Here is a 25,313-nt window from a genome sequence, read left to right as displayed (position 1 = left end):
TCTGTTGGTTAAGCGTCTGCCTTTGGCTCAGATAATGATCTCAGGGTCCTGGGACCAAGCCCCACGTCATGCTCTCTGCTCAGCAGGGAGTCTGCTTCTCTCTCTCCCCACCCCTTCCAGCTCATGCTCACTCACGCCCTCTCTATAATAAATAAATAAATTAATTAAAAACCAGCCTCATTAGGGCAACATTTTTCACTGGGGGCAAAAAAAATTTTTCATAATGTATTAACCATCTTAGCAATCTAAAATTCTGAAGGTATAATTCTGCAACTTTGCTAAGTTTACAAATATAAATATTTCTATATTGAAATAATATATAAAATACATTTATAGAAATAATGTAATACAATTGTGGGAATCAAGTATATAATTTTAAGGTTATAAAAATGAGAGTTACAGATTCCCATCCTAACTTTTACTTTTGAAAGTTATATTAACATTGTAAATCTATCTTTCATAAATGAAAAGGATTATGTCTCATTCTCCACTATATTCTCAGCACTTGCCTAGCATAGCATAATGCACCTAACAGGCATTTACTGATTGACTGACTGATTTGAGAACATGTGTGCACAAGTGGGAGGGAGAGAGAATCTTAAGAAGACTCTGTGTTGAACGCAGAGCCCGATGCAGGGTTCGATCCCACAACCCTTAGATCATGACCTGAGCCAAAATCAAAATTTGGATGCTTAACCAACTGTGCCACCCAGCCCCCCCACCCCCGGGCAAAAGACATTTAAATGTTTACTACTAACAAAGCAACCATTAAAACAGTAAAAAAATAATCTTCAGGGAAAATTAATTAGCAGAAAATAAAGAAGGTGGGTGGAAGTAATTTATATAAGAAAGAGCAGTGGAGAAAATAAAAGCAAAGAAAGAAGATTCATTCATTATAAATGATTATAAATTATTTTTTTAATTTATAGGGGACATTGTAAATGTCCCCTTACAGCAAAAGTTGTTATGGTTGTTCTACAATAAAACCTAACAAAGATTTACTCAGTTAAGCGACAAATTATCATGGCGCCTTACCTAAGCTTTCTCTGTGTACTTCAAGTAAAAAGCCATCATGAAAATCTGGTTCACAGGCACATGGAACGGGTTTAGAACGAAAACGTTGGTTTCGAAAATGTAAACATAAAGTAAAGGTTGAACAAACTTGTCCTGGTAAAGGCTCAGGTTCTTGTAGATGTTCCAAGAAAGCTTTTCCACCCAAAACCTGAAGGTAAAGATACCTCCGTGTTGGATCAATATTAGCTGTAAAGTGTAGCAATATATATGAGGAAACTGCCAAATAACTTAAGGAATGTGATCAAGACAACAGGAAATAACAACTTAACAGAAATAAAACCAAAGACTAAATAAAGAAAAAGAGTAACAAATTTACTCTATACCAGGACCATTTACAACCAGGGAAGAAAACATACATAATAAGATATCTTTATCTGAGTTTATATTCTGGCTACTTTTTCCCAGCTAGAGGCTTAAGAAATCTCTACTTTTTAGTTACTTATCCAACACTCCTTCACTTCCACAAACCAACTCAGACAAATATAAACTCAGGAAGTGTACTGGTTAGGTAATTACCATTAAAAAAAGCAAGGCTGTATAATGTTTGTAAAATATATTATTAAAACATGAGAAACAGGTGATCCTGTTTTTGCTTCCACTCTGTGATACGTTAAATCTTCTGACATACATACTTCATGCAAAACAGAATCTAAGTTTTTTGGATGATTAATCCCAAAATGTTAAGTATTTCATTTGGGAAAGAAAAAATGTTTTCTATCAAATACCAAACACTACAGGACATCAATATGTAATACTGTGCAAAACAAAATCAACATTAGAAAGAAATACACATACTTTTTTTTAACAACGTTGATTGTCTATCAGTAAAACAAACAGGTTGTTTTGGAGAGGAAGGTAGTTCTTGATCAACACTGTCCTAGAAAGGCAGGAAAAAAAAAACAAATTAGAAAACAAAAATTATAGCTAAGCAAGGAAATGTCAATAATGGGACTAAGAAGTAAATAAAAGTAGATAGGATAAAGCCTCCTCAAGGAAACTCTTATTTTCTTAGCATATGAAAATAATGAAAAGCCCGCAAAAAAGATGATACGACTGGTCACGCCTAAAGTCTAATTAGGAATTTAACTGTCTTCAATGTCCACAGAATGCAAAAAACAAATCCTTAATACCTTAAACAAGCTTAAACTTCTTCTAAACCTATTATGACATTTGGCTTATGATTCTACCATGAACTGATTTTAATAAAGGAATGACATTCACACAGCAGAAGCTGTTATTGGGTCAATTTTTAAACAAATGGGTTTATAAACCTCAAAAACCAAAAAAGGAGGCTGTGTTAAAGTACTTATTCCCTGGTGTATTATGCAGCCCATCCAATTTTTACATTATATTACCCAGGTATTATTAGGTCACAGTTTCTCATTATTGCCTCATTTTCAAAAGAAGGCCTACTTACTAATTTGTGCACTGAGGCTATCATCCCACTACTGACCTATTTGTATAAAGAGATTTGAAGGTTCTTATACAATTATTTTCTTACAGAAACTGGTAATTTGTTAATCATAGAGCATGGAGTTCCAAAAGAATATGTTTATTTTAAAAAAATACGCCTAATCTAAAAAAATTATAGAATACCAGTGAAAAAGAACTAGGTTATGGTGAACTAATTTAACTGAAATACGTACACTTACAGACCTAGAGAATAACAGAAAATTCTGTCATTTTAGAGAGAAAAATATAGTATGTAACTCCAATCTCCACTGCCCGCCCCCATCTTTCCCTTCATTATAATCCTACTTGCTACAGTCAAGGGTAGAGTTAGCTTATACATGAAGTAAGATATTACTAGACAGGGGCGCCTGGGTGGCACAGCGGTTAAGCGTCTGCCTTCAGCTCAGGGCGTGATCCTGGCATTATGGGATCGAGCCCCACATCAGGCTCCTCCGCTATGAGCCTGCTTCTTCCTCTCCCACTCCCCCTACTTGTGTTCCCTCTCTCGCTGGCTGTCTCTATCTCTGTCAAATAAATAAATAAAATCTTTAAAAAAAAAAAGATATTACTAGACAAAAATGGTCTTGTTTTAAAGTGATTTTACTAAAAAGAGGCCCCAAATATGGACCCTATAAGCAGCATTAAGCATGTGAACATACTCTCAAAATTTTTCCCCTAAAAGATAAACTCACAGTAACAAAATTAAGTTCTTTCATCACATCATCAATGATTCCCCGACGTCTAAGGGCTTTGATCAAATCTTCTGTTGATAACTGTTGTTGATCCGGTGCCAATTCTTCCCGTATTGTCTCAGCAAGGATTTCTCTTATTCTGCCATGGACATCCATCTACGTAGAAAACTCGCATTACAATTTACATTTATGAAGCCATCAAACATTGCCAATTAGCTAATTTCTTTCTAAAACACCCAAAGGGGAAAAATAATGGAAGAGTAAGTAAACAAAATTCAGGATGGCTTCTCAAGCTAATAGTAAACGTAAAATTGTTACTAGAATTCAATGAGAATAAAGGATTTTTTAAAAGAAAAAAATTTTAAGATGCATTTTTTTTTTTTAGTACAAATTCTAGAAATAATTTCTACTGGTTATCCACTACCTTTGTTACCATTTCCCCACAAATAACACTCAACAAAAACAGACCTTTTGAAAGAGAGCGTAGTATAATTAAGAGAACACAGACCTGGAGATCAGAGTATGAATTTCAGCCTTCAACTTATTAGATGTGACCCTGAGTCAACCTTTTTACCCTTTATGAATCTGGAAAAAATGGTGCCCTAGCAAGATTACTGTGAGGCTTAGGTAATAAAAGATGCTAAACACTTAGCACAAAGCCTGGCATACAAGTGCACAATAAACGGTAGCTTTTATTACTTCAGCTTACTGAATTCGGCTAAGCACCTTTAGGCTCTTCTTGAGCTCCGAAGTATCACAAACACGTTCATTACAAGACTTTTAGTAACTTCCCTTTCACGACTTAAGAATTGCTGATTTGGTTCGACTTCAAAGACACAAGTTTCACCCTTAAAGAAATTCCAATTCCTGACCTCTGAATATACACCCGCTCCAAACCCAACCTGTACTCAACCTGACACCCAGAGACCGCAGGATGACCGCTTCATCTTCACAGCTGTGCTTCACACTGTGCCGCGTTCCGTCCCCTCAAACTCTCACTAGCACTTGCCGGCATTGTGCTCTTTCACCGAGGCTAGAAAGCGGCCCCGGCCGCAGACTCGGAGCCCGCCCAGCCCGCGCTCTGCGCCCCAGAGCCTGCGTTCGCATCCGCGGCAAACTGGCGCTGCCGCCGACCGGGTCTCGGGACGCCAGGCTGGGCGCTCCGGACCAAAGGCGGCCGAAGAGGCCCGCGTTGCCGGGCGCCCGCGGCCCTCACCTTGCTCAGCTGCTGGTGGATGAGCTGCTTCAGCTCCGAGGCTTTCTCCGGAGGTAGCGACATGCTGGGGCCGGCGCCTCACCGCGCTTTTCCACGCTTCGGGCGCGCCCCGGCCAGCCCCGGAATGCCAGTCGCGGCTGAGCAGAGCCGGCGCGACCGCTCGGCCTCACGCAGCTCCCGGGGGGCGCGACGCCGCGTCAGGGCCGGGGCTGGGCGGGAGCCGAGGCAGCGGCGGCGCTCAACTGTTGCTTTCAAACGGCGCGGACTACCAGGGCTCGGGCTGCCCCTCTCCCTGCCTGACTCCCTCCGCCGGCCGCTCCCTTCCCTGGCGGTCACCATCCCGCCAGCTTGGCGTTCCCCATCGGCCTGCCCTGCCGCGGTCTCCGCAGGCACTGCCCGCCCCCATCTTTCCCCAGTCGCGGGCCCTCTCCGCCCTGCGGACCGGCAGAGAGCTGGACGGGCCCTTCAGGACCCCACGCCGAGCGACTCGGCGGACCCCGCCCCGCCCCCGTCACTAGGGGCTCTGGGGACTCCGGCGCGCCGGCGCGGCGCGGCGCTCGCGGGTTCGCGTTTGCGCCGTCCTCGTTTCTCCCAGGCCCGGGCTCCCCCGGTTCTCCCACTTCTGTGCGACCATGTTCGTTCCCTGCGGAGAGTCAGTCCCCGACCTGGCGGGCTACACCTTCCTAATGGTGAGTCCCCGCTTTCTCGAGCTCCGCGTGCTCGGCTTGGAGTGCTTCCTCTCGGGAGGCGCCCGGGGGGCCCCCACCGCGAGTGGAGGGGTTTCACCGGCCCTGGGACAGAGGGCGGTACTGGCTTCTGTTTCAGGTGTTCAGCCTTACCCGAAGACAGGTTGTCGCTGGATGCGGCGCTTCTGATAGAATCTTTGTTGGCGCTATCACCAAACGTTTCTGAGACTAGAGTTTGTAGTCTTCGTTGACTGTGAAACGTAATGTGTTTGGGTATTACAGGTAACGTTGTGATTAGGTTGTGCGGGCCATATTCTCTTCATTATAGCCTAGAACATCTTTCTTCAGCTAGTATCCGAGCCAGTCTTAAGCTGGCAAGACTTTCTCATTAACGAGAAAACTACGGATAAGGTAATAAAAGTAATCTTTGCCAGTAGCTAACACACGGTTTTATTGCTCCAAAAATTGCCCATATTCAGTCACTGTTTCAGTGAACATTCTGTAATGTAAAAATACTAAAATAATATTAGGTCCTTGTCCTCAAAGGTGTCCAGTCTAGTTGGAAACACACGTGAACCAGTAAGGGCAATAAATGCTAGGGTAGCGCTTTGAAAAGGGAACAGAAGAACCCTAGGACTTATTGGGAGGGTGAGGGACACAAGGACCTGTTAAAGCTTTATGTGTGGAACCGGGGGTGGGGAGGGGGATCCCTCATAAATACAGAGAACAGATCGGTGGTTGCCAGAGGAGGGTGAGGATGAGGGCTGCTTGAAATGAAATAGAGGAATGCAGTTAAAAGGTACAAACCTCCGGTTATAAATAAGTGTGGGTATGTATTGCACAACATGGTGACTATAGTAAACAATACTGTAACAATACTGTATTGTGTATTTGAAACTTGCTAAAAGAGTAGATCTTAAAAGTTTTCGTGACAAGAAAAATTTGTAACTGTGGTTGATTGATGTTAAGTAAACTTATTGTGGTAATCTTTTCACAATATATACATATATCAACTTGTGTTATATACCCAGGACTGATACAACATCATATGTTAGTTATATCTCTTTTTTAAATGATGGTAATCACTTTTGGGCAATTCTCACCTTAATGATGCGTGCAAGAAATATGAATGAATGTTAAAATTAGTGTGTGATAATGAAGAAGGAAATTTTATATAATTTCAAAGTATCTCCCTGAAAAATATTTATTAATCACAAAAGGGAAAGGTGTCCTTGCAGGAGATGAAACATGTATGTACCATATATTCCCATGTTTACTTTGGGTTGGAGACTTGACGTCAGAATGAGGCAAAATTGAGTCCCTGATGTCAGGAGGTTATCTTAGCAGAAGGAGAAGGGCCTGTGGACATGCTCTGAAAGCTGGTACAACCTGGTTAGGGTCTTAGGCTAGTTCTCTCAGGTAATGAATTCAGGGCCTTGCTTTTTCATAGGCTGCAGCCATATCAGTTGCCCTTGAGTCCAAACTTCTGCAGAGACAGCTAGTAAGATACCTGGCAGAAGAAAAAAAAGGGAAAGATTCATAGGGAAAGTAATGTCCGAAAGATCATTGTTGGTAACTTTGACAGATACCAGTAGAGTGGTGAAGGGAGGGAAGCTATATTGGAGTGGTTTGAATAAATGGAAGAAGGGATGGAGACATGTATATATATGTATTTGTTCATCAATTCAGAGATAAAGTTCCTGCTTATGTTTTAGTGGACAACTGGGGAACTTTGGCTATGGAGAGACACCAAGAAGTGAAGTGGTAGTTAGGGGAGTATGTGGGATCAAGGGAGGGTATTTTATCAGAGTGTGGGGTGGGGTGGGGAAGGGCGTCGGAGGGTAGCCAGCGGGTATTTTAGAAGAAAAGATTTCAGCATGTGTATATGCTGATGGGAAGAATCCAATAGTGAGGAAAAGGTGGATGATATAGGAGATCGAGGCTCTAACTAAAGCAAAATCCTGGAGAAGGGGAAAGGGAATTACAGGAGAAACCAGGAGATTAGTAGATGAGAGCAATGAGAAGTGGGAGACCACCCTGAGACCCAGAAAAGTAAGATGAAGGGAAAAAAGCAATTGTGCTAGAAGAATGCAAAAGAAGAACAACGTTAAAGAGATACTTTGGAAATAGAACCAATGAAAATTAGACATTTATTAGATGTGGTTGATAAGAGAAAAGGAAGACGTTTCTCAGTCTAGGTAATTAGATGAGTAATTGTGCTCTTTTCTAAAATACAAAACGTGAGGACAAGTTTAGGCCGAAGTTTAGTTTTGTACATGTTGAACATGCATTGCCTATAATAAGCATGTGGAGATATCCGTTAGGATCTGAAGTTCAGATAGATATTTTGGGCTATAGAGATTGACAACTGGACTCTTTGAAGTCGTGGGGATAAATATGTGTGTGTGTTTAACGTGAAAAGAAGCTGACTCCAACCTTTGGGCACTAACAAAGCAAATGGAAAGATGACCCAAGAGGACTTTACATTTGCTTTCCCACTGCTTGAAGTGTTCTTTTCCCTGGTCTTTGTGTGGCTGTCTTGCTTACGTCTTTTAGGTCTATAATTAACTGGTCAGCTAAAGTAATTCTTTTCTTGATCACCCTGTTTAAAATTGCAGCCAAGCACATACATATACACACTCTCACTTAGTTTTTCTCCATAGCACTTACCACTGTATACAGGCATACCTCAAAGATATTGGGGGTTTGGTTCCAAACCACAGCAATAGAGTGAATATTGCAATAAAGCAAGTCAAATAAATTTTTTGGTTTCTCGGTGCATGTGAAAGTTATGTTTATACTGTAGTGTATTAAGTTTGCAATAGCATCATGTCTAAAAAGACAGTGTGCATACCTTAAAGATACTTTATTGCTAAAGAATTCTATCATCTGAGCTTTTAGTGAGTCATAATCACTGATTGCAGATCAAATGATAACAAATATAATAATGAAAAGGTTTTAAATATTGAGAGATTTACCAAAATGTAACAGACACAAAGTGAGCAAATGCTGTTGGAAAAATGGCTCTGATAGACTTCCTTGAGGAAGGGTTGCCACAAACCTTCAATTTGTAAAAAAACACATTCTCTGTGAAGTTCAGTAAAGTGAAGTATGCCTTCATTTCACTGTTTTGTTACATTAAACTATTCCCTCACTAGAGTGGAAACTCCATGAGCGCAGGAACTTTTGTCGGTTTGTCTTACTGCATTCCTAGCGCCTAGAGCAATGATTGACATGTCGTAGGTGTTCCATAAGTGTTAAATCAGTAGTCTCAAAAGCAGAGGAAGCCCCTGCTGACACCTCAGTTGCAACTAAGGAAAGTCTCTATCCAGCTATGACGTACCTGAGCATAACCATCCAAAAGTAGTCCCGTGATTATTATCTTCTGTCTGTACTTCGAAAAGTGCTGCTAATTTTGGTGACTTAATGAACATATTCTTTTTTTATTATTTCAGCCAGCAGTATCTGTTGGAAATGTTGGCCAGCTTGCCATGGACTTGATTATTTCTACACTAAATATGTGTAAGATTGGTTACTTCTATACCGATTGTCTTGTGCCGATGGTTGGAAACAATCCATATGCAACTGCAGAAGAAAATTCAACAGAACTCAGTATAAATGCTGAAAGTGTGTAAGACTTAAGCCTGTTTTATTCTGTTATAAGGAAGAGTTGTTTTAACTTAGAAATAGATTCTACAGATACTGTTTTATAACAAACATGTACTTAGTGCCAGCTTTGTGCAGAATTTATGACCTAGCCACGTCCTATTCTCTTACATCTGGTTTTAGTTCTTAGCCTTTTCTAAATGGCAACTCCTATAATGACTGTACTTGTTTAACTAGAATTTGAGGTTTCCTTTTTTGTTGTTGTTGTTAACATAAGCGGTTTGGGGTTTTTTTTCCTTCTTTTTTTTTTTTTTTTTTTTAAAGATTTTATTTATTTATTTGACAGAGATAGAGACAGCCAGCGAGAGAGGGAACACAAGCAGGGGGAGTGGGAGAGGAAGAAGCAGGCTCCCAGCAGAGGGGCCTGATGTGGGGCTCTATCCCATAATGCCGGGATCACGCCCTGAGCCGAAGGCAGACGCTTAACCGCTGTGCCACCCAGGCGCCCCTTTTTTTCCTTCTTTTATCCTCAGTTTTAATTTCTGTTCTTTCTGGCAGGCATAAGCATTGCTAATACCAAGGAAAGGGGAAAAGAATTCCACCGGGTTCAGTTCTGTATGTTTAACATGTGCTACCTTACCTAAGCCTTGTGGTCATCCTTTCGTATTATCATAGAATCCATAATAATGTAATATCAATAAGGCTCAGAGAGATTGAGTTGCCTAATATTACTAGTAGGCGTAGGCTTTTCCCATGCCATAAATCGTAGTTCTTCATTGAACTCTCAAGCCTGATTAATTGGGGGACACAGTTGCTATGGCACTGACCACTGTGTTTATAATGTGGTACTGCTCTGAGCTAGCAGGGGAAAGCTATTGATCATGAAGTACAGGAGTATCCACTTGCTTTGACGGCAAACTGCTCTATTGGCTGCTCGGTTTTCGGCTCACCATTTTGAGGTGAAAGCCACAGGTGATAGAGTAGCATGAAATACCACTGATGGACTAAAAACAAATGAAGAACCTTTTTTTTTTTTTTTGCTCCATCTTATTAATGGTGCCATTGGCTTGCAATAATGAAATAAACTTTCAAAAAATAACCTTACGGGGCGCCTGGGTGGCTCAGTCAGTTAAGCGGCTGCCTTCAGCTCAGGTCATGATCTGAGGGTCCTGAGATTGAGTCCCTGAGAGGGAGCCTGCTTCTCTCTCTGCCTGCCGCTCCCCCTGTTTGTGCTCCATCTCTCTCTCTCACTCTCTCTGACAAATAAATCTTTAAAAAAAAAAAATTAAAATTCCTGCAGGAAAGATGGCTCTGTTAACACAAGACTGAATTTCAGTATTGCCTTAAAGGATAAAGGACTGTAAATGGTAGAACTAGAATTTGTATACTTCCACTAGTGATAACAACTATCATTTTATTGAGTATTTCCTATGAGCTGGACACTGTGCGTTTAAATGTATTAATTCATTTAATCTTCACAACTACTCTCTGGGTGGTTTTATTTTTTTTTTTTATTTTTTTATTTTTTTAAAGATTTTATTTATTTATGTGACAGAGAGACAGCCAGTGAGAGAGGGAACACAGCAGGCGAGTGAGAGAGGAAGAAGCAGGCTCCCAGCAGAGGAGCCCGATGTGGGACTCGATCCCGGAACGCCGGGATCACGCCCTGAGCCGAAGGCAGACGCTTTTAACGACTGCGCTACCCAGGCGCCCCTCTGGGTGGTTTTATTAATGAAGAAACCACTGCACAGAGAAGTACATGTCACATGATTAATAACTGGTGTAACTGAGCATCTAACCAAGTCTCTGGCCCCTGAGACCTACCTTTTAAGCACCACACCACCCTGCTAATACACTTTCACTCTAGTAGAAGACCCACTGGCTTTTCTCTGACACAAACTTGCAGCAAGTCAATTGGAAAAGTCCTTTAATCCACTTTATTTTTAAGATGAGGTATCTTAAAATAAATTGTAGACATCATGACATTTTATCTTCAAATAAGTATCTTTTAAGAACATTTTCTTACATGGATAAAATACCATCACATTTAACAAAATTAGCAATTTCTTAGTGTCTTCCTATACCCTATCATATTCAAATTGTTCCATTTTACCCCAAAATGTCCTTTAAAGTTCGTTTGTCTAAACAAAGACCCACAGTAGTCATCTGATTATTGTGCCTCTGAAATTTCTTTTACTCTAGAGCAGTCTCTTTTTTTTTCCCCCTTCTTCATGAAACTGACTTATTGAGGAAAAAACTGGACCCATTGTTTTATAGAACATCTCACCAAATGTAGCAACATTTGATATCTTTCTTGTGGTGTCATTTGGCTTGTTCCTCTAGTCTCTGTATTTTCTATAACAGTACTTAGGTCTAAAGGCTTGGTTAGATAAAAGCTAAATATTTTCCACCAGAATACATGAAAGGTGATGTTGGTTTCATATTGTATCACATCAGAAAAGTAATGAGAAGCAGGATCTTAACAACAAAAAAGATTTGCATGATACACTGATGGAGAACATGAGTGTTGCTCTTATAGGAGGTGGTATATCTTACATTTTGCTCACTCCCTACAGATATATCTCTTCCTATTAGGTCTGTTGAATTGCACTAGATGTATATGTCAGAGGTAGATTACAGGCCTGAATGGCCCACATCTTAGTACCTTTCCCCTAAATTTGTGCTCTTTTCCCTAAATATGTTCTCTTCTCCCTAATTCCTAAACTTTCTGTTCTTGCCTCCTTTGTCCTGAACATACGTGGTAGTCACTAGACTTGCTGAGGCGGTATAGCCCCTAGTCACACCCCACAGGTCCAATAAGACACTCCCCAAAAGACCTATAACTGGAGAGACACGAACTACCAAAGAATTTGCTGAATTCTGGGTTATTTACAGTAACTAAAAGCTTACCCTTCAGCACGGGAGCCTAATCCTGCCTCTAAGAGACTCCATATTTTGTCCTTGGTTCATCTCAGAGCTTGTCTTTCTTGGGCTGGGACATGTTAAGCATCAGCAAAGTAGGCCCCTTATAGAATATGATGAAGGTTACAGATCCTTTTCCCAGAAGAAGAGCATACACATAGACTCACATAAAATTTTACATTTATCTTGCATGTTATCTTTCAGAAACTCCTAAAGAACATAAATGTGCCTATTTCAGAGATGTTATCATATGGCTGACATTCTCCTGCATTTTATTCTTGTCTTAATCGCAATGAGTTTCACTATTCTCTAAAAAGAGGGGAGACTATCTGGAACTAAAAACATTCTTTTTTTTTTGGAACTAAAAACATTCTTAAGAATGATTTTATTTGTCATAATGCCAGAAGTTTTCAGAGGAATACTTCTCTGGTTTTGCAATCACAGAAGAAAAATAATTTTGTATTTTCTTAACAGTTACCTCGTCAGGGGCGTCTGCATGGCTCAGTCCATTAAACATCCAACTCTTGATTTCGGCTCAGGTCATGATCTCAAGGTTGTGAGATCAAGCCCCACATTGGGCTCTGCCCTAGGCATGGAGCTTGCTTAAGATTCTTGGGGCGCCTGGGTAGCGCAGTCGTTAAGCGTCTGCCTCGGCTCAGGGCGTGATCCCGGCGTTCTGGGATCGAGCCCCACATCAGGCTCCTCTGCTATGAGCCTGCTTCTTCCTCTCCCACTCCCCCTGCTTGTGTTCCCTCTCTCGCTGGCTGTCTCTATCCTGTCGAATAAATAAAATAAAATCTTAAAAAAAAAAAAGTTTTATTTTAACTGAATGATATAGTTCATATGTTTTATATTTAATTATTGAAAATATTAGGTATAAATACAATTCAATTTTAGTTTTTATGTTAGTAATTTCACTTGTATAACTCCATCATTTGGAGTATCTTATGATTTCATTTTTTTTTTGTCTTTGTAGTATATTCATTGCCTTCAAAGAAGCTAGTGGCTCTTCAGTTACGATCCATTTTTATTAAGGTTAGTATATTATATTTGTCTTTTTAAGTTGATCAAAGTAAAATACAATGAGAAAATACTAAGTCAGTATTGAGAATTAAGATTCAAAACTCAGTTCTGCTCTTTTTACTGTGTGTACAGTTAAGAAAAGTCTGGTTCTATAGAGAACCAATCTTATAAAATTTCAGAGGTGTTACCATTATTTCATTATACTGAAAGGAACTGGGACATACAGGGTGGGTCTTATATTCTCTTCAGGTGGCATTGGTGAAGACATTTAAGCATAGGAATATTTTTTGTTTACTCCATTTGTTTTACATTTCAGCCAGTGGCATCTACATCTAAATTATGTATGTGTCAAAATAAATTCTGAATCTAACTTCTTTCCTCTTCCACTGCTGCCACTATTGTTCAAACCACTGCCTTCCCTCATGCTCCTGATTTTGTTCTTGTCCACCCACTCCCACAAATACCTAATAGTTTGTTTTCAAATAGCACCACCAGTGATCCTTTAAACCTAAATCAAATACATCACTTATCTCTTCAGACCCTCTGGTGGCTTTCTGTTTGACGCCCAGTGAAATCACAGCCCTTACCTTGGCTCCTCCTGGTTCTACCTCTATCCTGGTATGGTACCCATTAGCCACATGTAGCTATTTAAATTTTGATTCATAAACTAAAAGTAAATAAAATTAAAAATTAGTTCCTCCTTCACACTAGCCACATTGGAAGTTCCCCGTAGTCACATGTGGCAAGCGGCTGCCGTAAAGAGCACTTCGGTTATCACGGAGTGTTCCCTTGGGCAGCTGCTCTGCCTAAGCCAACTTAGAGCCGTTCCTCTGTGCTCATTGCCTGTTTCCCTCTTTCACTCACCCTGCTTCAGCCACACCGGCCTCTCTGTGTTGTTCAAACAGATTAAGCTCCCTCCTGTCTCAGAGTCTTTACATTATTTCCCTGCCTGGAATACTTTTCCCCTAGATACCTAAATGGCTCACTTCCTTCAGTCCTTGCTTAAATGTTACTTCATCAGAAATGCCTTCCCTGACCACCCTTGCTATTCTCTTATCCTGGGGTGGTTTTCTTCACAGCTGCTCACTACTTAGCATGTCATATATTTGTTTATTATCTACGACTAGTATAAAGTAAATTTTCTGAGAGAGGTGACAATGTGTCATTCTCTCTTATATCCTCAACTTCTAGCATAGTGCCGAGCATGTAGAGAAGCGTTTGGTAAATATTGGTTAAGTGGATTAAGTACCATCTGTTTGGGAGGTCAGAAATATGTCAGTGTTCCAGAGGCTCTCCCCCGTGCCCCGTCCTAGTTATGTTACTGTGTAAATGGAATCTTATGGTATGTACTTTATGTCTAGCTTCCTTTACTCAACATTCTGCTTGTGAGGTCTGTCTGTGTTGTTCGAGGGAGAGGTAGTTTGTTCATTCTCACCTCTGTGGGATTCTGTTGTATAAATAAACCATAATTTATCCATTGTATTGTTAATGGAACATTAGATTTTTTTCAGTTTGAGATGACTGAATAATGCTATGATTATTTTAATATTTACATTAGAACCACTCTTTACTTTTTTTAGTTAATAATATACTCCAAACTTTGCAGTGAGAGTTGCTAATATTTCTACGTTATGCCATGCATGTGGCTTTTCCTGTTCTCTTCTTAATACCTGGGTAAGTTCAAGAATTAAGATAGGCAAAAAAAAAAAGAAAGAAAAAAGAATTAAGATAGACAAACACGTCTAAATGAAATTTTTGGTAGGTGGAAATGGTGATTTCAAAATAGCAAATATTTACTGAACATGGATTTTTTGCACCAATACGGCTATGAGAAATATATATATATATGTATACACACTTACATATATATATACGTAAGTATATATGTGTGTATACATACATATATATATGTGTGTGTGTGAGACATATATATATATACACACACACACACCTGTAATCAACAGTCCAATGAAGTAGGTACTAACATTATCCTCATTTTACAAATGAGAAAAACTGAAATACAGAAAGGTTAAGCAATTTTTTTGAGACATATGGTCTGTGTAGGGGTGGAGCCAGCATTCTAGACCAGGCAGCTGGACTCCAGAGCCTGCTTCTTTTAATCATACTATACCACCTTCCTATTTTAAAAGCTAGCTATTTCTTATCTGCATTTTAAATTTTATTGAATAATTATTTTATTAACTGTGAAAAGTTTCCATAAAATGGAAACTTCATAACCCACTTTCCAGATTAACCAGCTGTTAACATCTTGCCACACCTGCTTGATCCACTCTCTTTGCGTGTGCATGCACATGGTTTCCTTCTGGCAAAGAATCCAAAAGTAGACTACTAATGTCATATTTTACCCGTAAATACTTCGGCATGCATCGTTCGAGAATAAGGACATTCTCCTTCACAATCACAGCAACATTATCTAAAAAATCAGCATTTAATAAATTATTCAGTGGTATCATAAGACATACTCAAATTTCCCCAGTTATCCCTAAAATATTCTTCAATTCTGGATCCAGTCAAGTTTCACATGTTACATTTGGCTATAATATCTTTTTAGTTGGTAGCTGTTGATGTAGAAATGGCCTCTTCCTCTTTCTGTTCTTCACAGTATTGACTCCTTTGAGGATCAATGCCAGATGTTCGGTATCCTAGGTTCACCTGATTATTTCCTGGTCATGTTCAGGTCCTAAATTTCTAGAAGAACATCTCATAGATGCTCATCTAACAGTTTTTAAGTAATGATAGATTACTTAGGTAGAGAACTGGAAAATTTTCCTTTGTCAGTCCGAATAGAATTTTTTTGAAATCTAGATTCCTCCTGATTTATTTCTTAATTGTTAAAGATACAATAAAAAATTCATTGCTCTTCATCCCTCATTTTCACTTTAAGGACAGTAAGTGGATCTAAAAATAATTATTATTTTATGTATATGAATTATTTATCATCATTTTATAAATATTTATAAAAAATACTTTATAGAATACTCTTACATACTCTTATATGCTAAGATCTAACTTTTAGACTTTCTTTTTATTCTTTCAATGGTATACAAAGTATAAATCCAAGCCATTCTGTGAAAAACTGCTTTCCTGGGTGAAAAGTAGTAACTGTGCCAAAGTTATTGTTCTTTCAAGCAGTCATTCATATCACCGTAATGATCTACAGCTTCGCAGGTATGTTTTTGCCTTTGAAAGTTTTCATTACGATTTACACAGTATTATGATGGTGTCTCTATTAAAAAGCTAAAGTAAGTTTTAAAAGCCACGTATATCTTTATGTCCCCACTCTGGAATTTAGAAAGAAGATTAAAGAAAGTCGAGAGATAGGAGGGAGTATGGTTAGGTAGTCCTGTGGTTGAGGCACAAGGAAAGCTTTGGTGTAAAGACAGAGATGTTTCTGGAACTGTGCTTCGATTGTTTGGTATTGTGTGTGGCGACATTACAGAGCTCAGCTGATGAAGAGAAAGAGGGTACCTAAGATTCATAGGATGATAATTTTTTGGAAGATTGAATTCACATTTCTATTTATTTCTATTTATATAGCCATCACAGAAATCCAGTTGCCTTTAAGTACCGCTCCCAGGCATGTCAGACTGAATGCCTAAATAGAAGGCAAAACATCCAAGAGATAGAAATAGAAACTGTTTTATTTCATGATCATTTATACACCAAAAAATCGTGATGAAGAAATATTAGCCAAGACTAATGTTTCAAAATTGGAGCTAATTTTTAGTAATCTCACAGTAGATATAACATGTCTAAGAATCTCACAGAAGGCCTCAGGGCCAGAAGGGAGCATAGCTGTGGGAAATAGGTTATCTTCATGATGTATTTGCCTTAGTTTAAGTTGGCCTGTGTCTTTATACTCTCTCCTAAGTATATAAATAGCAAGCCAGAGCAGTATTTTTACATGTTATTCTTCCATAGACTGCTGAAACTCGTGCTTTGCTTAGCAACAGAATACAGAGAGAACAAACATTTGCTTGAAAAACTTGCCTTAATGTTCAGATTTAATGTGGGTTTTTAGAAAGTTAATTATATGATTGCTTCTAGTACTCCCTTCAGATACCTACTCACACCTTTTGTGCAAAAAAGTGTTCAAACTAAAATAATGAGCCTTAACTGGGAAGAAATGGAAAAAAGCCCGTGTATTCCTGAAATAGATGATTCTGAGTTTTGTATTCGTATTCCTGGAGGAGGTATCACAAAAACACTCTATGATGAAGGGTGAGTTTGTCTGTTCGTTTGTTCCCTACCTGTTTAAAATAAAAGAGGGGTGCCTGGCTGGCTCAGTGAAGGGCGTACGACTCTTGATCTCAGGGTGATGAGTGGAAGCACCACATTGGGCATGGAGCCTACTTTAAAAAAAAAAAAAGGTGAAAGTAAAATAAGTGGGAGAGTGTGTTGGATTCTTACTGGAACTTTGAAAATATATCTATAAAATAGGTACTCTGTTACATTCAGGGGAGAGATTGAAATTTAGTCTTTGGTTCCTAAAAAACCATATTTAATGCTTTATAATATGCAGCATGTTAAGCATTCTGATACTTACTCTATGCAACCTCTACAATCAATCTTTTTTTATTATGGTAAAATATATGAAACATTAATGTAACCATTTTTAAGTGTACAGTTAAATGCCGTTAATGAATTCACAGTTTTGTATACCCATCACCAACTATCTGCTTTCAGAACTTTGTTCTAGGGGCGCCTGAGTGGCTCAGTCATTGAGCGTCTGCCTTCAGCTCAGGGCATGATCCCGGGGTCCTGGGATCGAGCCCCACATCGGGCTCATCCGCTGGGGGCCTGCTTCTTCCTCTCTCACTCCCCCTGCTTGTGTTCCCTCTCTCGCTGGCTGTCTCTCTGTCAAATAAATAAATAAATAAATCTTTAAAAAAAAAAAAAAGAACTTTGTTCTAAAAAGAGAATCTGTACTTATTCAATAATAACTCCTATTTAGTTCTGCAAAATCCATACTAATGTCCTCACCTTCATTTCTGATTTTAGTAATTTGGGTCTCTTTTTATTCTCAATTTTGTTTATCTTTTCAAATAACCAACTTATGGTTTTATTGATTTTTCTTTATTGTTTTTCTGTTCTCTATTTTATCTCTAATCTTCATTATTTCCTTTCTTCTGCTAACTCCAGATTTAGTTTGCCTTTATTTTTGTAGTTCTTAAGTGTAAACTTGGGTTATTAATCTGTGAAATTTCTTCTTTTTTAAAATATGCGTTTGCAGCTCTAACTTTCCCTCTTCAACTGTCTTAGCTGCGTCTGTTTTTGTTTTCAGCCACCCCTAAAACTTCTAGTATATTTTGTGATTTCTTCTTTGACCCATTAGTTGTTTGAAATTGTGTTGTTTAATTTCCGCAAATTTTGAATTTTCCAGTTTCCCTTCCCTTAGTGATTTCTAGTAGCATTCTGTTGTGATTGAAAAAGACACTTTGTATGATTTTAATCTTTTTCATTTATCAGGTCTTATTTTGTGCCTTACCAGAGGCCTGTCCTAGAGAACGTTCTGTGTGCACTTGAGAAAAATGTGTATTCTGCTTTTGTTGAGTCGGGTATTCTGTATCTGTCTGTTACGTCTAATTGGTGCACAGTGTTGTGTAAGTCTTCTGTTTCCTTCTCAGTCTATTTGTTCCAATATTGAATGTAGGCTGTTGAAGCCTCCAACTATTGTTGTAGCACCGTATCTAGTTCTCCCTTCAGTTCTGTCAATGTTTCCTTCATGTATTTTGGGGCTCTTGTTTTGTGAATATATATATCTTTATGTTTGTTATGTCTTCTTGATGAATTGGCCTTTTTATCAATATATAATGGCCTTCTTGGTCTTTCAGAACAGTTTTTGACTTGGAGTCTGTTTTGTCTGATATTTGTATAGCCATCCTGCTCTCTTGGTTACTATTTACTTGGAATATCTTTTTCCATCTTTTCACTTTCAAACTGTGTGCGTCCTTATATTCAGAGTAAGTCTCTTGTATACAGTACATAGTTGGATCATGTTTTTTAATCCATTCTGCCAATCTGTCTTTGGATTAGAGAGTTTAATCCATTTGCATTAACAGTAATTACTGATGAAGGACTTGTCATTTTGCTGCTTGTTTTCTATATATCTTATAGCTTTTTTGTTCATTTCCTCCTTTACTGCCTTCTTTTGTGCTTAGTTGATTTTTTTATAGTGACATCTTTTGATTCTCTTTACATTTTCTTTTGTGTATATTCTGTAGATACTTGCTTTGTGGTTTCCATGGTGATTGCATGTAACATTCTAAAGTTATAGCAGTCTAATTTGAGTTGATACCAATTTAACTTCAATTGCACACAAAAACTACTCCCGTACACACTGCCTCCCCCAACCCGTTATGATAATGTTGTCACAAATTACATCTTTTATATATTGTGTGCCCAGTAACAGATTTATAGTTATTTTTGTGAATTTTTCTTTTAAATACTCTACAGTCACTCTTGATTAGTCTTTGGGAATCATGAACTTTTAGAAGGCAAGTGAAAGTAAAGGTGGAAATTAGAGATCTTTTTTTTCTTGTAGCCCTTTCTTGTAAATTGATTTATATGACTTATGTGATGGCCCAGCCTGCTATCAGATTTGTAGACACTTAGACTGTCCCCATTTTTGCCTGCCCTTAGCTTCCTGTTTCATATGACCCGAGGCTAAGTTTGGGGCTAACCAGTAGGCCTTGCTGTATGCTTCAACTCCCTCTGACTCTTCCGTCTTACCAGGAGTTAATGTGCCTGGTGGGGTCATGGAAGACAGGGCCGATGGTTATGAAGAGGGGGAGGGGAGGGGGAGGGGCAGCATTTAGAGGGTGGCATCTGCTGCTTTTCAAGCTCATGTAGTCTGCTCCCTGCTCTCCCATGAAGAGATGAATAAGGAGCATCTTCTTGTGCCATCAGTGGTGGCTTTAGGGAATTGGGCAGAGCTAACCTAGAAAAAATTTAAATATGTCCCCGCCATCATTGTTCAAAGTCAACCAATAAATCTGCCTCCTTACTTAACATAATACATTTCAAGAGTGTATACTTAGCCTTGCCAAGTAGAATGACTGGTTTGCTTGCTCTAAAATATACATGTGACTTCTGCATGACCTGAAGAAGTCATAATAGTAACGTAAGTAGTAGTCATGGTAATAGCAAGTTAAGCGCCTGGTACTGTTCTATGCACTTTACGTATATTAAATTATTTAGTTCTCATAATAAGCTACATGTTATAAATAAGAAAATTGAAGAGCAACAAGATTAAATAACTGCAAAAAGCCATGTGGGTAATCCGTGGCAGAGCCAGGTTTCAAACCTAGGCATCTGGCCTCAAATCCTGCACTTTTAACCACTTCATTCTAGACCTAGCATTCATGGTTCAGGATCACAGAGCTTTATTCTTTGTTTAAAAGTTGAACTTGTTCCTTGTAATTATTTTTGCCCTTGCTTTTTTCCAAAATATTCAAGACTTCTCTGTTAGAAAGGATACAGGCATTTCAGCTTGTTTTCCAGTATAGGCTGATTTTGTCTGTCTCTGGCCATACTTGTGTACCATTTCAGCTTTCTCTTTTTTCCTGAAAACCTACTCTATTCCTATTAAAACCATCATTTCTTTCCATTTTTCTTTTTTTTTTTTTCTAGTCTGTCATTTGTGTTTTTACTTCTTTTCCTATCTAGCTTATTCCCCATAATATAAAATATCACTTCAACTATTCTTTTGATGGAAGCCCTGGTGGCTACCTAATCATTCTCTGCACCTGCCCTACGGACCACCAGCTTTCAGTCCTTCTCTTGCTTCATTCAGGCCACATCATTTGTAGCCTAGACTGCAGTGCGATTGGACTGCCGTAACAAAATACCGTCAGCAGGATGGCTTAAACAACAGAAATTGATTTGCTCACAGTTCTGGAGGCTAGAAGTCTGAGATCAGGGAGCCAGCATGGTTGGGTTCTGGTGAGGGCCCTTTTCCTGGCTTGCAGATGGCTACCTTCTGGCCATATCCTCACATGGCAGAGAGAGACCTCTCTTTCCTTGTTTCCTTTCAAGGCCACAGTCCTGTCAGATTAGGGCCTTATGACTTGGTTTAATCTTAATTACCTGCACAGAGCCTATCTCCAGATATAGTCGCATCAGGGGTTAGGGCTTCAGTTTTGGAGGGACAGGGTTTGGTCTGTAGCAGCTGCCATCAAGATCTTTTGATTGATTCCCCACTACTTCCTCCATTCTCACTCACTCTGCTCCATCTTGAGTGTTGCTAGAATTAAAATTCAAAACTGATCACAACATCCCCTGAGTTAAGTCCATCAGCAGTTTACTTGCTGTGTGCAGAATCTGGTTCGTACTCCTTAAGGTGCCATACGAGGCCCTGCAGAATTTCCTTTCCTGGCTCATTCCTTGGTGCCCTGGACTCCAGCTAAACAACTAGCAGTTTCCTAAAAGCTGTCTCATTCTTCCTTTGCTTGTGCTGTGTACTTTTCTCCTCTTATCTACCTTGCAAAAACTAACACAGTTTCCAAGAGTCACCTCACACAGCACTCCTTGTGTCCTCACTTGCTTCTCCCTTCTGCACAAGGAATTTACTACTCTTTTTGTATTCCCACAGCTCTCTGCTCCTTCACACTGACTTGTTAGTTCTTTACAAATTAGTCTACTTTTGCTTTGGATTTTGTTAGAATAATGGTATTAGACTTGTCATCTTACCATCAACAACTGGCAATTGGACAAAATTAATGAAACAACTTTTTCAGACATTGGGTAGCAAACAGCACACAGTTGTGGTCCCTGAGAGAAGGCAAATAAGTCCCACAATTGCCCCAGCTTTCTCCTTGCAGATACTTTGTGGACCACCAGCAAACACAAAGAAGGGAGGTAACTGGAGCAGAGTGGTCTTGCTGAATTGTGAAGACAGATATCATGATTGGGGAATGCTAGGACACCTGGAATGAACAAGGCGTAGAACCAGAGAAGGGCTATTCAAAAAGAGCCTTAGGGGTCTCCCTGAGTCTTTGTCAGAATTCTGAGCCACACATGTGTAGGGTAAAACTCCATGAGACCAAAGAATAATTTCTGGGTAGCTGTAAACTTGCTCACAGAGTTAGCAATGATAGCAAATGTTATAAAAGTTAGACGTACTCAGCATAGAACATTTGGAAAGTGTAGAATAGTCCAAAGAAACAATATTTATAGTACTCATTTCTGTCACCGAGAAATAACTACCACTACTGATTTTTCATTTGTTCTCTTTCCAGTTCCTTTAAAATATATTTGAATTGATTGTGTGTATCTGCAAGATACATCAACTCTAAGAGTTTATCCTATTTAAAAATGTTTCTCACAAAATCAGTTTTCTTTTAATTTTGTAATGCAAATCTTTTCATTTGTAATCAAACCCATGCTTAATGTTTGGTGCAATTATATATTCACTGCAGTAAAGAATTCTTGAAATCGAGAAAACCATTTTTGCTAAATTTTTTGTGACATATATTTTGCCTTCCCATTATGAGAACAAATATATATTCTGATCTCTGGAAAAGGTAATATTAGTTACTCTAATGAAAGGTGGTGGCAGTGGTGTGGCTGACCTGAAACCCCTTATACTTAATTGGAATCAAAGTACATTTATAATTTAATAATGGGTGTATCTCATGTGCTAGATTTTAATGTCACAGGAAGTAATAAAATTAGCCATTCTCTGCTTTCCATTTTTACAGAGAGCACCAGAGGATGGTATTAAAACTATTATGCTACTCTTTGTGTTACAAACTAATAGTGGAGGCGCCGTAAATTCACTATTAGTTCAATTCAAACATGCCCCTGCATTTTTTAACCTGGAGGCTTGAAAATGAAGGCACAGCCAGGGAAGCTAGCCTCCTCTAGGCAGGAGCCATTTCTAAGGCTACCATAGCATAAATGTTTAGGAACTAGAAACTTCTGAGTCATCACACTCACAGTGCTACCACACAAAGCTTGAGAGCCCCTAAGATATTTGAGAGTTACGTAGTGAGGTGATGGAACTAGTGCTAACAACTTCCGATTTCTAATATTTATTTATTTTAGAGAGGAAGGGAGCATGCGAATGCGGGTAGGGGGCAGAAGAAAAGGGAGAGAGAGAATCCCAAGCAGACTCCACCCTTAGTGTTTAGCCCAGTGTGAGGCTGGATCTCTCGACCCTGAGATCATGACCTGAACTGAAATCAAGAATTGGACGCTTAACTGTCTGAGCCACCCAGGCACCCTGACCAATTTCTGATATTTAGAGACCGAGATGCTGTGGTAGGCTCTCCTGGTACATCTGAGACTTCTGAACCTAGCTCTCAGAGTTTTCATATCTGAAATCCCCTGCTTAGAAACACAACTCACCTTTATTTCTGTAGTTCTCTGTTAGTCATATGCTCTCAAGTTTTGGCATTACATTTTTCTCCTAGTTCTTGGTTTTAGGGTATTAGAAATAATTTTTGCTTTTGTTGACAAACAGGAAGCTTTTTGCGTTTACCTCTATCTCATCGCTAGCTTGAGGCATTTATAGCACACAGTTAAGAGACTTTTGGAGTCCAAAAGACCTGGGTTCAAGTCCCACTTCTGCCACTTATTAGATATAGAACTTTGAGTATGTTAACTACATTTTAAACCCTTTCAACTTCAGTTACTTCATTATAATAGCTATTGGGCACTGTTTTTCTTTGCCTCTACTGCCTCCTTTACACCTTACAACAACCTGTGAGGTAAGTTCTGTTGTGTTTCCTCTTCTACAAATGAGACACACTGACGCTCTGATTAAGTAACTTGCCCAACATGTCTGGTAAGTGGCAGAGCTAGAATTTGAATCCAGGCATTATTCCAAACTGATTCAGTTATAAAATGGAGATAATTACAACTTCCTCAAGAATTGTTGTAGGGATTGAACTATAAAATATACAGATAGTGCTTCGCAAATAATAAATTACTCAATAGATGGAATCTGTAAGAAGTAATAGTAAAGGGACACCTGGGTGGCTCAGTTGGTTAAGTGTCTGCCTTCAGCTCAGGTCTTCATCCTGGGGTCCTGGGATCCAGCCCCGTGTGGGGCTCCCTGCTCAGTGAGGGGCCTCCTTCTCCCTCTCCCTGCACCCCCACTCATGCTCTCTCTTGTTATCTCTCTCTCTCTTTTAAATAAATAAATAAATAAATAAATAAATAACTTTAAAAAAAAAAAAGAAGTAATAGTAAATTTTTTCCCTTTATTCAATTCCACAGTTTTCCTTCACTGCTTTAGGTTATTAGTAACAAGGGTGATATTTTCTTTCAGTCTCTTTGCTGTGATTCTTCTGAAAATCACTATTTTCTACAGCAGATTTGGGAAGTAGAACATATTTCAGTGGGGATGGTTTTTCATGCAGCCTTGTATGAGAAACAAACTTGCATATGCCCAGAGTGGGCATTACATGGCTTCTAGTCCTGTCCCCACAAATAGCATATATCTGGAGCAAAGGGGGATAAATAAGTGATCTTATTATGTGGCATCTTCTCTTTGCCTCAAACCTGGCAGATTTTCTTAGCTATAAAAACACAGATGGAATCAGCATTTTGTATCAATAGAATACTTAATTATTCTCTGTATTTGTTGTAGCTGTTCTAAAGAAATCCCAGTGGTGGTTCTGCTGAAATTTGTTTCAGAAGGAGATAATATCCCAGACGCATTAGGTCTTGTTGAGTATCTTAACGAATGGCTTCAGATAATCAAACCATGTGTAAGTTTTACTACACTTTAAGCCTCTGATTTTTCTGGTTATGTATTTATAAACTTGTATTTTTTATTCTATATAAGTAGACCAGATAAGTGAAAGTTTGTTAAATGTAGATACATCTTTATATAAAATTTAGTTCAGTTGAACTTTTGAAAAGAAAAGAAGGCATTAGGTATAATAGAAGTACCATAGTGATATGATAGGTACTGCCTTTTTAATTCATGCTTTTGCTAGGAACAAACTGATACAAATCACACAGCACATTATTATTATTATTATTATTATTATTATTATTATTATTATTATTTAACCCCTATTCCTTTCAAATATGATCTTACTTGATGGACTCCATAGCCTTTCTGGCATATCTTTATGATTTAGAACTTAAGGAAATTTATCTTCAGTTAAGATAGAGACAGAAATTTATTGCTTTGTTTTTTCCTTACAATAAAACTCAGCTAAAAATGTCAGAACCAAAAAGAGCAAAGACTAACAAAAAAACTAGAGAAGGGAGAGTTTTATGTTACTTAAGTGCTAAAAAAGGATTTGGTGGTAAAATTGAAGGATTAAAGTATTTTGTTCTTCAATTACAGTGTGACGACCCCACAAAATCTGCCTTGCAGTGGAAAATGCCAAGTTCGTGGAGATTACTCTTTGGCAGTGGTCTTCCCCCTGCACTTTTTTGATCTTTTTTCAGTTTTATACTTTATGTCCCAGGACACTTATTACCAACACAACTGTTAAACAACCATATAAAAACTTATATTATCTGAGAATGTATTAGAAAATAAATCTTTACTTTTCACAAAAATCTCAAAGAAAATGGATTAACAAAAATTTGTTTTGCCATACTTTTCACTATATAGAACAAATGTAAATTTTGTACAATAAAATATTTCCTAAGTAA

General features: G+C 38.7%; 2 protein-coding genes across 5 annotated transcripts in view; one reads left to right on the top strand and one right to left on the bottom strand.

Moving 5' to 3' along the window:
• The window catches only part of CEP76 (centrosomal protein 76), a 20,869-nt gene extending 16,299 nt beyond the window's left edge, over positions 1 to 4,570 (bottom strand). Inside the window, exons 1-4 of the mRNA XM_040619619.1 lie at positions 4,435 to 4,570; positions 3,219 to 3,374; positions 1,870 to 1,951; positions 1,036 to 1,260 (exon numbers count right to left, since the gene is read on the bottom strand). Of these exons, the coding sequence (XP_040475553.1) occupies positions 1,036 to 1,260; positions 1,870 to 1,951; positions 3,219 to 3,374; positions 4,435 to 4,497 (526 nt within the window). The 5' untranslated portion in view covers positions 4,498 to 4,570. The remainder of the gene's footprint in view (positions 1 to 1,035; positions 1,261 to 1,869; positions 1,952 to 3,218; positions 3,375 to 4,434) is intronic.
• Positions 4,454 to 25,313, top strand: PSMG2 (proteasome assembly chaperone 2). Of its 4 annotated transcripts, none has more exons than XM_008702123.2 (7): positions 4,937 to 5,123; positions 8,576 to 8,642; positions 12,625 to 12,683; positions 15,742 to 15,860; positions 16,740 to 16,913; positions 24,289 to 24,409; positions 25,000 to 25,313. In XM_008702123.2, the coding sequence occupies exons 1-7, from the start codon at positions 5,067 to 5,069 to the stop codon at positions 25,090 to 25,092; spliced, it is 690 nt and encodes a 229-aa protein (XP_008700345.1). In that variant the 5' UTR covers positions 4,937 to 5,066; the 3' UTR covers positions 25,093 to 25,313. The 4 variants fall into 4 exon arrangements, with proteins under 4 accessions (XP_040475554.1, XP_040475555.1, XP_008700345.1 ...); XM_008702122.2 differs by having other exon boundaries at positions 4,939 to 5,123; positions 8,576 to 8,747; XM_040619620.1 differs by lacking the exons at positions 15,742 to 15,860; positions 16,740 to 16,913; positions 24,289 to 24,409; positions 25,000 to 25,313 and having other exon boundaries at positions 4,454 to 5,123.

The sequence above is a fragment of the Ursus maritimus genome, unplaced genomic scaffold, assembly GCF_017311325.1.
Source record: "Ursus maritimus isolate PB19 unplaced genomic scaffold, ASM1731132v1 scaffold_33, whole genome shotgun sequence".
Classification (NCBI taxonomy): domain Eukaryota; kingdom Metazoa; phylum Chordata; class Mammalia; order Carnivora; family Ursidae; genus Ursus; species Ursus maritimus.
The sequence above is the reverse complement of the archived record's forward strand: the minus strand, read 5'-3'. Positions and strand labels throughout refer to the sequence as shown.

Coding starts and splice junctions, on each gene's coding strand:
- PSMG2 (XM_008702122.2), top strand. CDS start 5,067: ATGTTCGTTCCCTGCGGAGAGTCAGTCCCCGACCTGGCGGGCTACACC. Junction 5,124..8,575: donor CGGGCTACACCTTCCTAATG/GTGAGTCCCCGC, acceptor TTATTATTTCAG/CCAGCAGTATCTGTTGGAAA. Junction 8,748..12,624: donor ACTCAGTATAAATGCTGAAA/GTGTGTAAGACT, acceptor TTGTCTTTGTAG/TATATTCATTGCCTTCAAAG.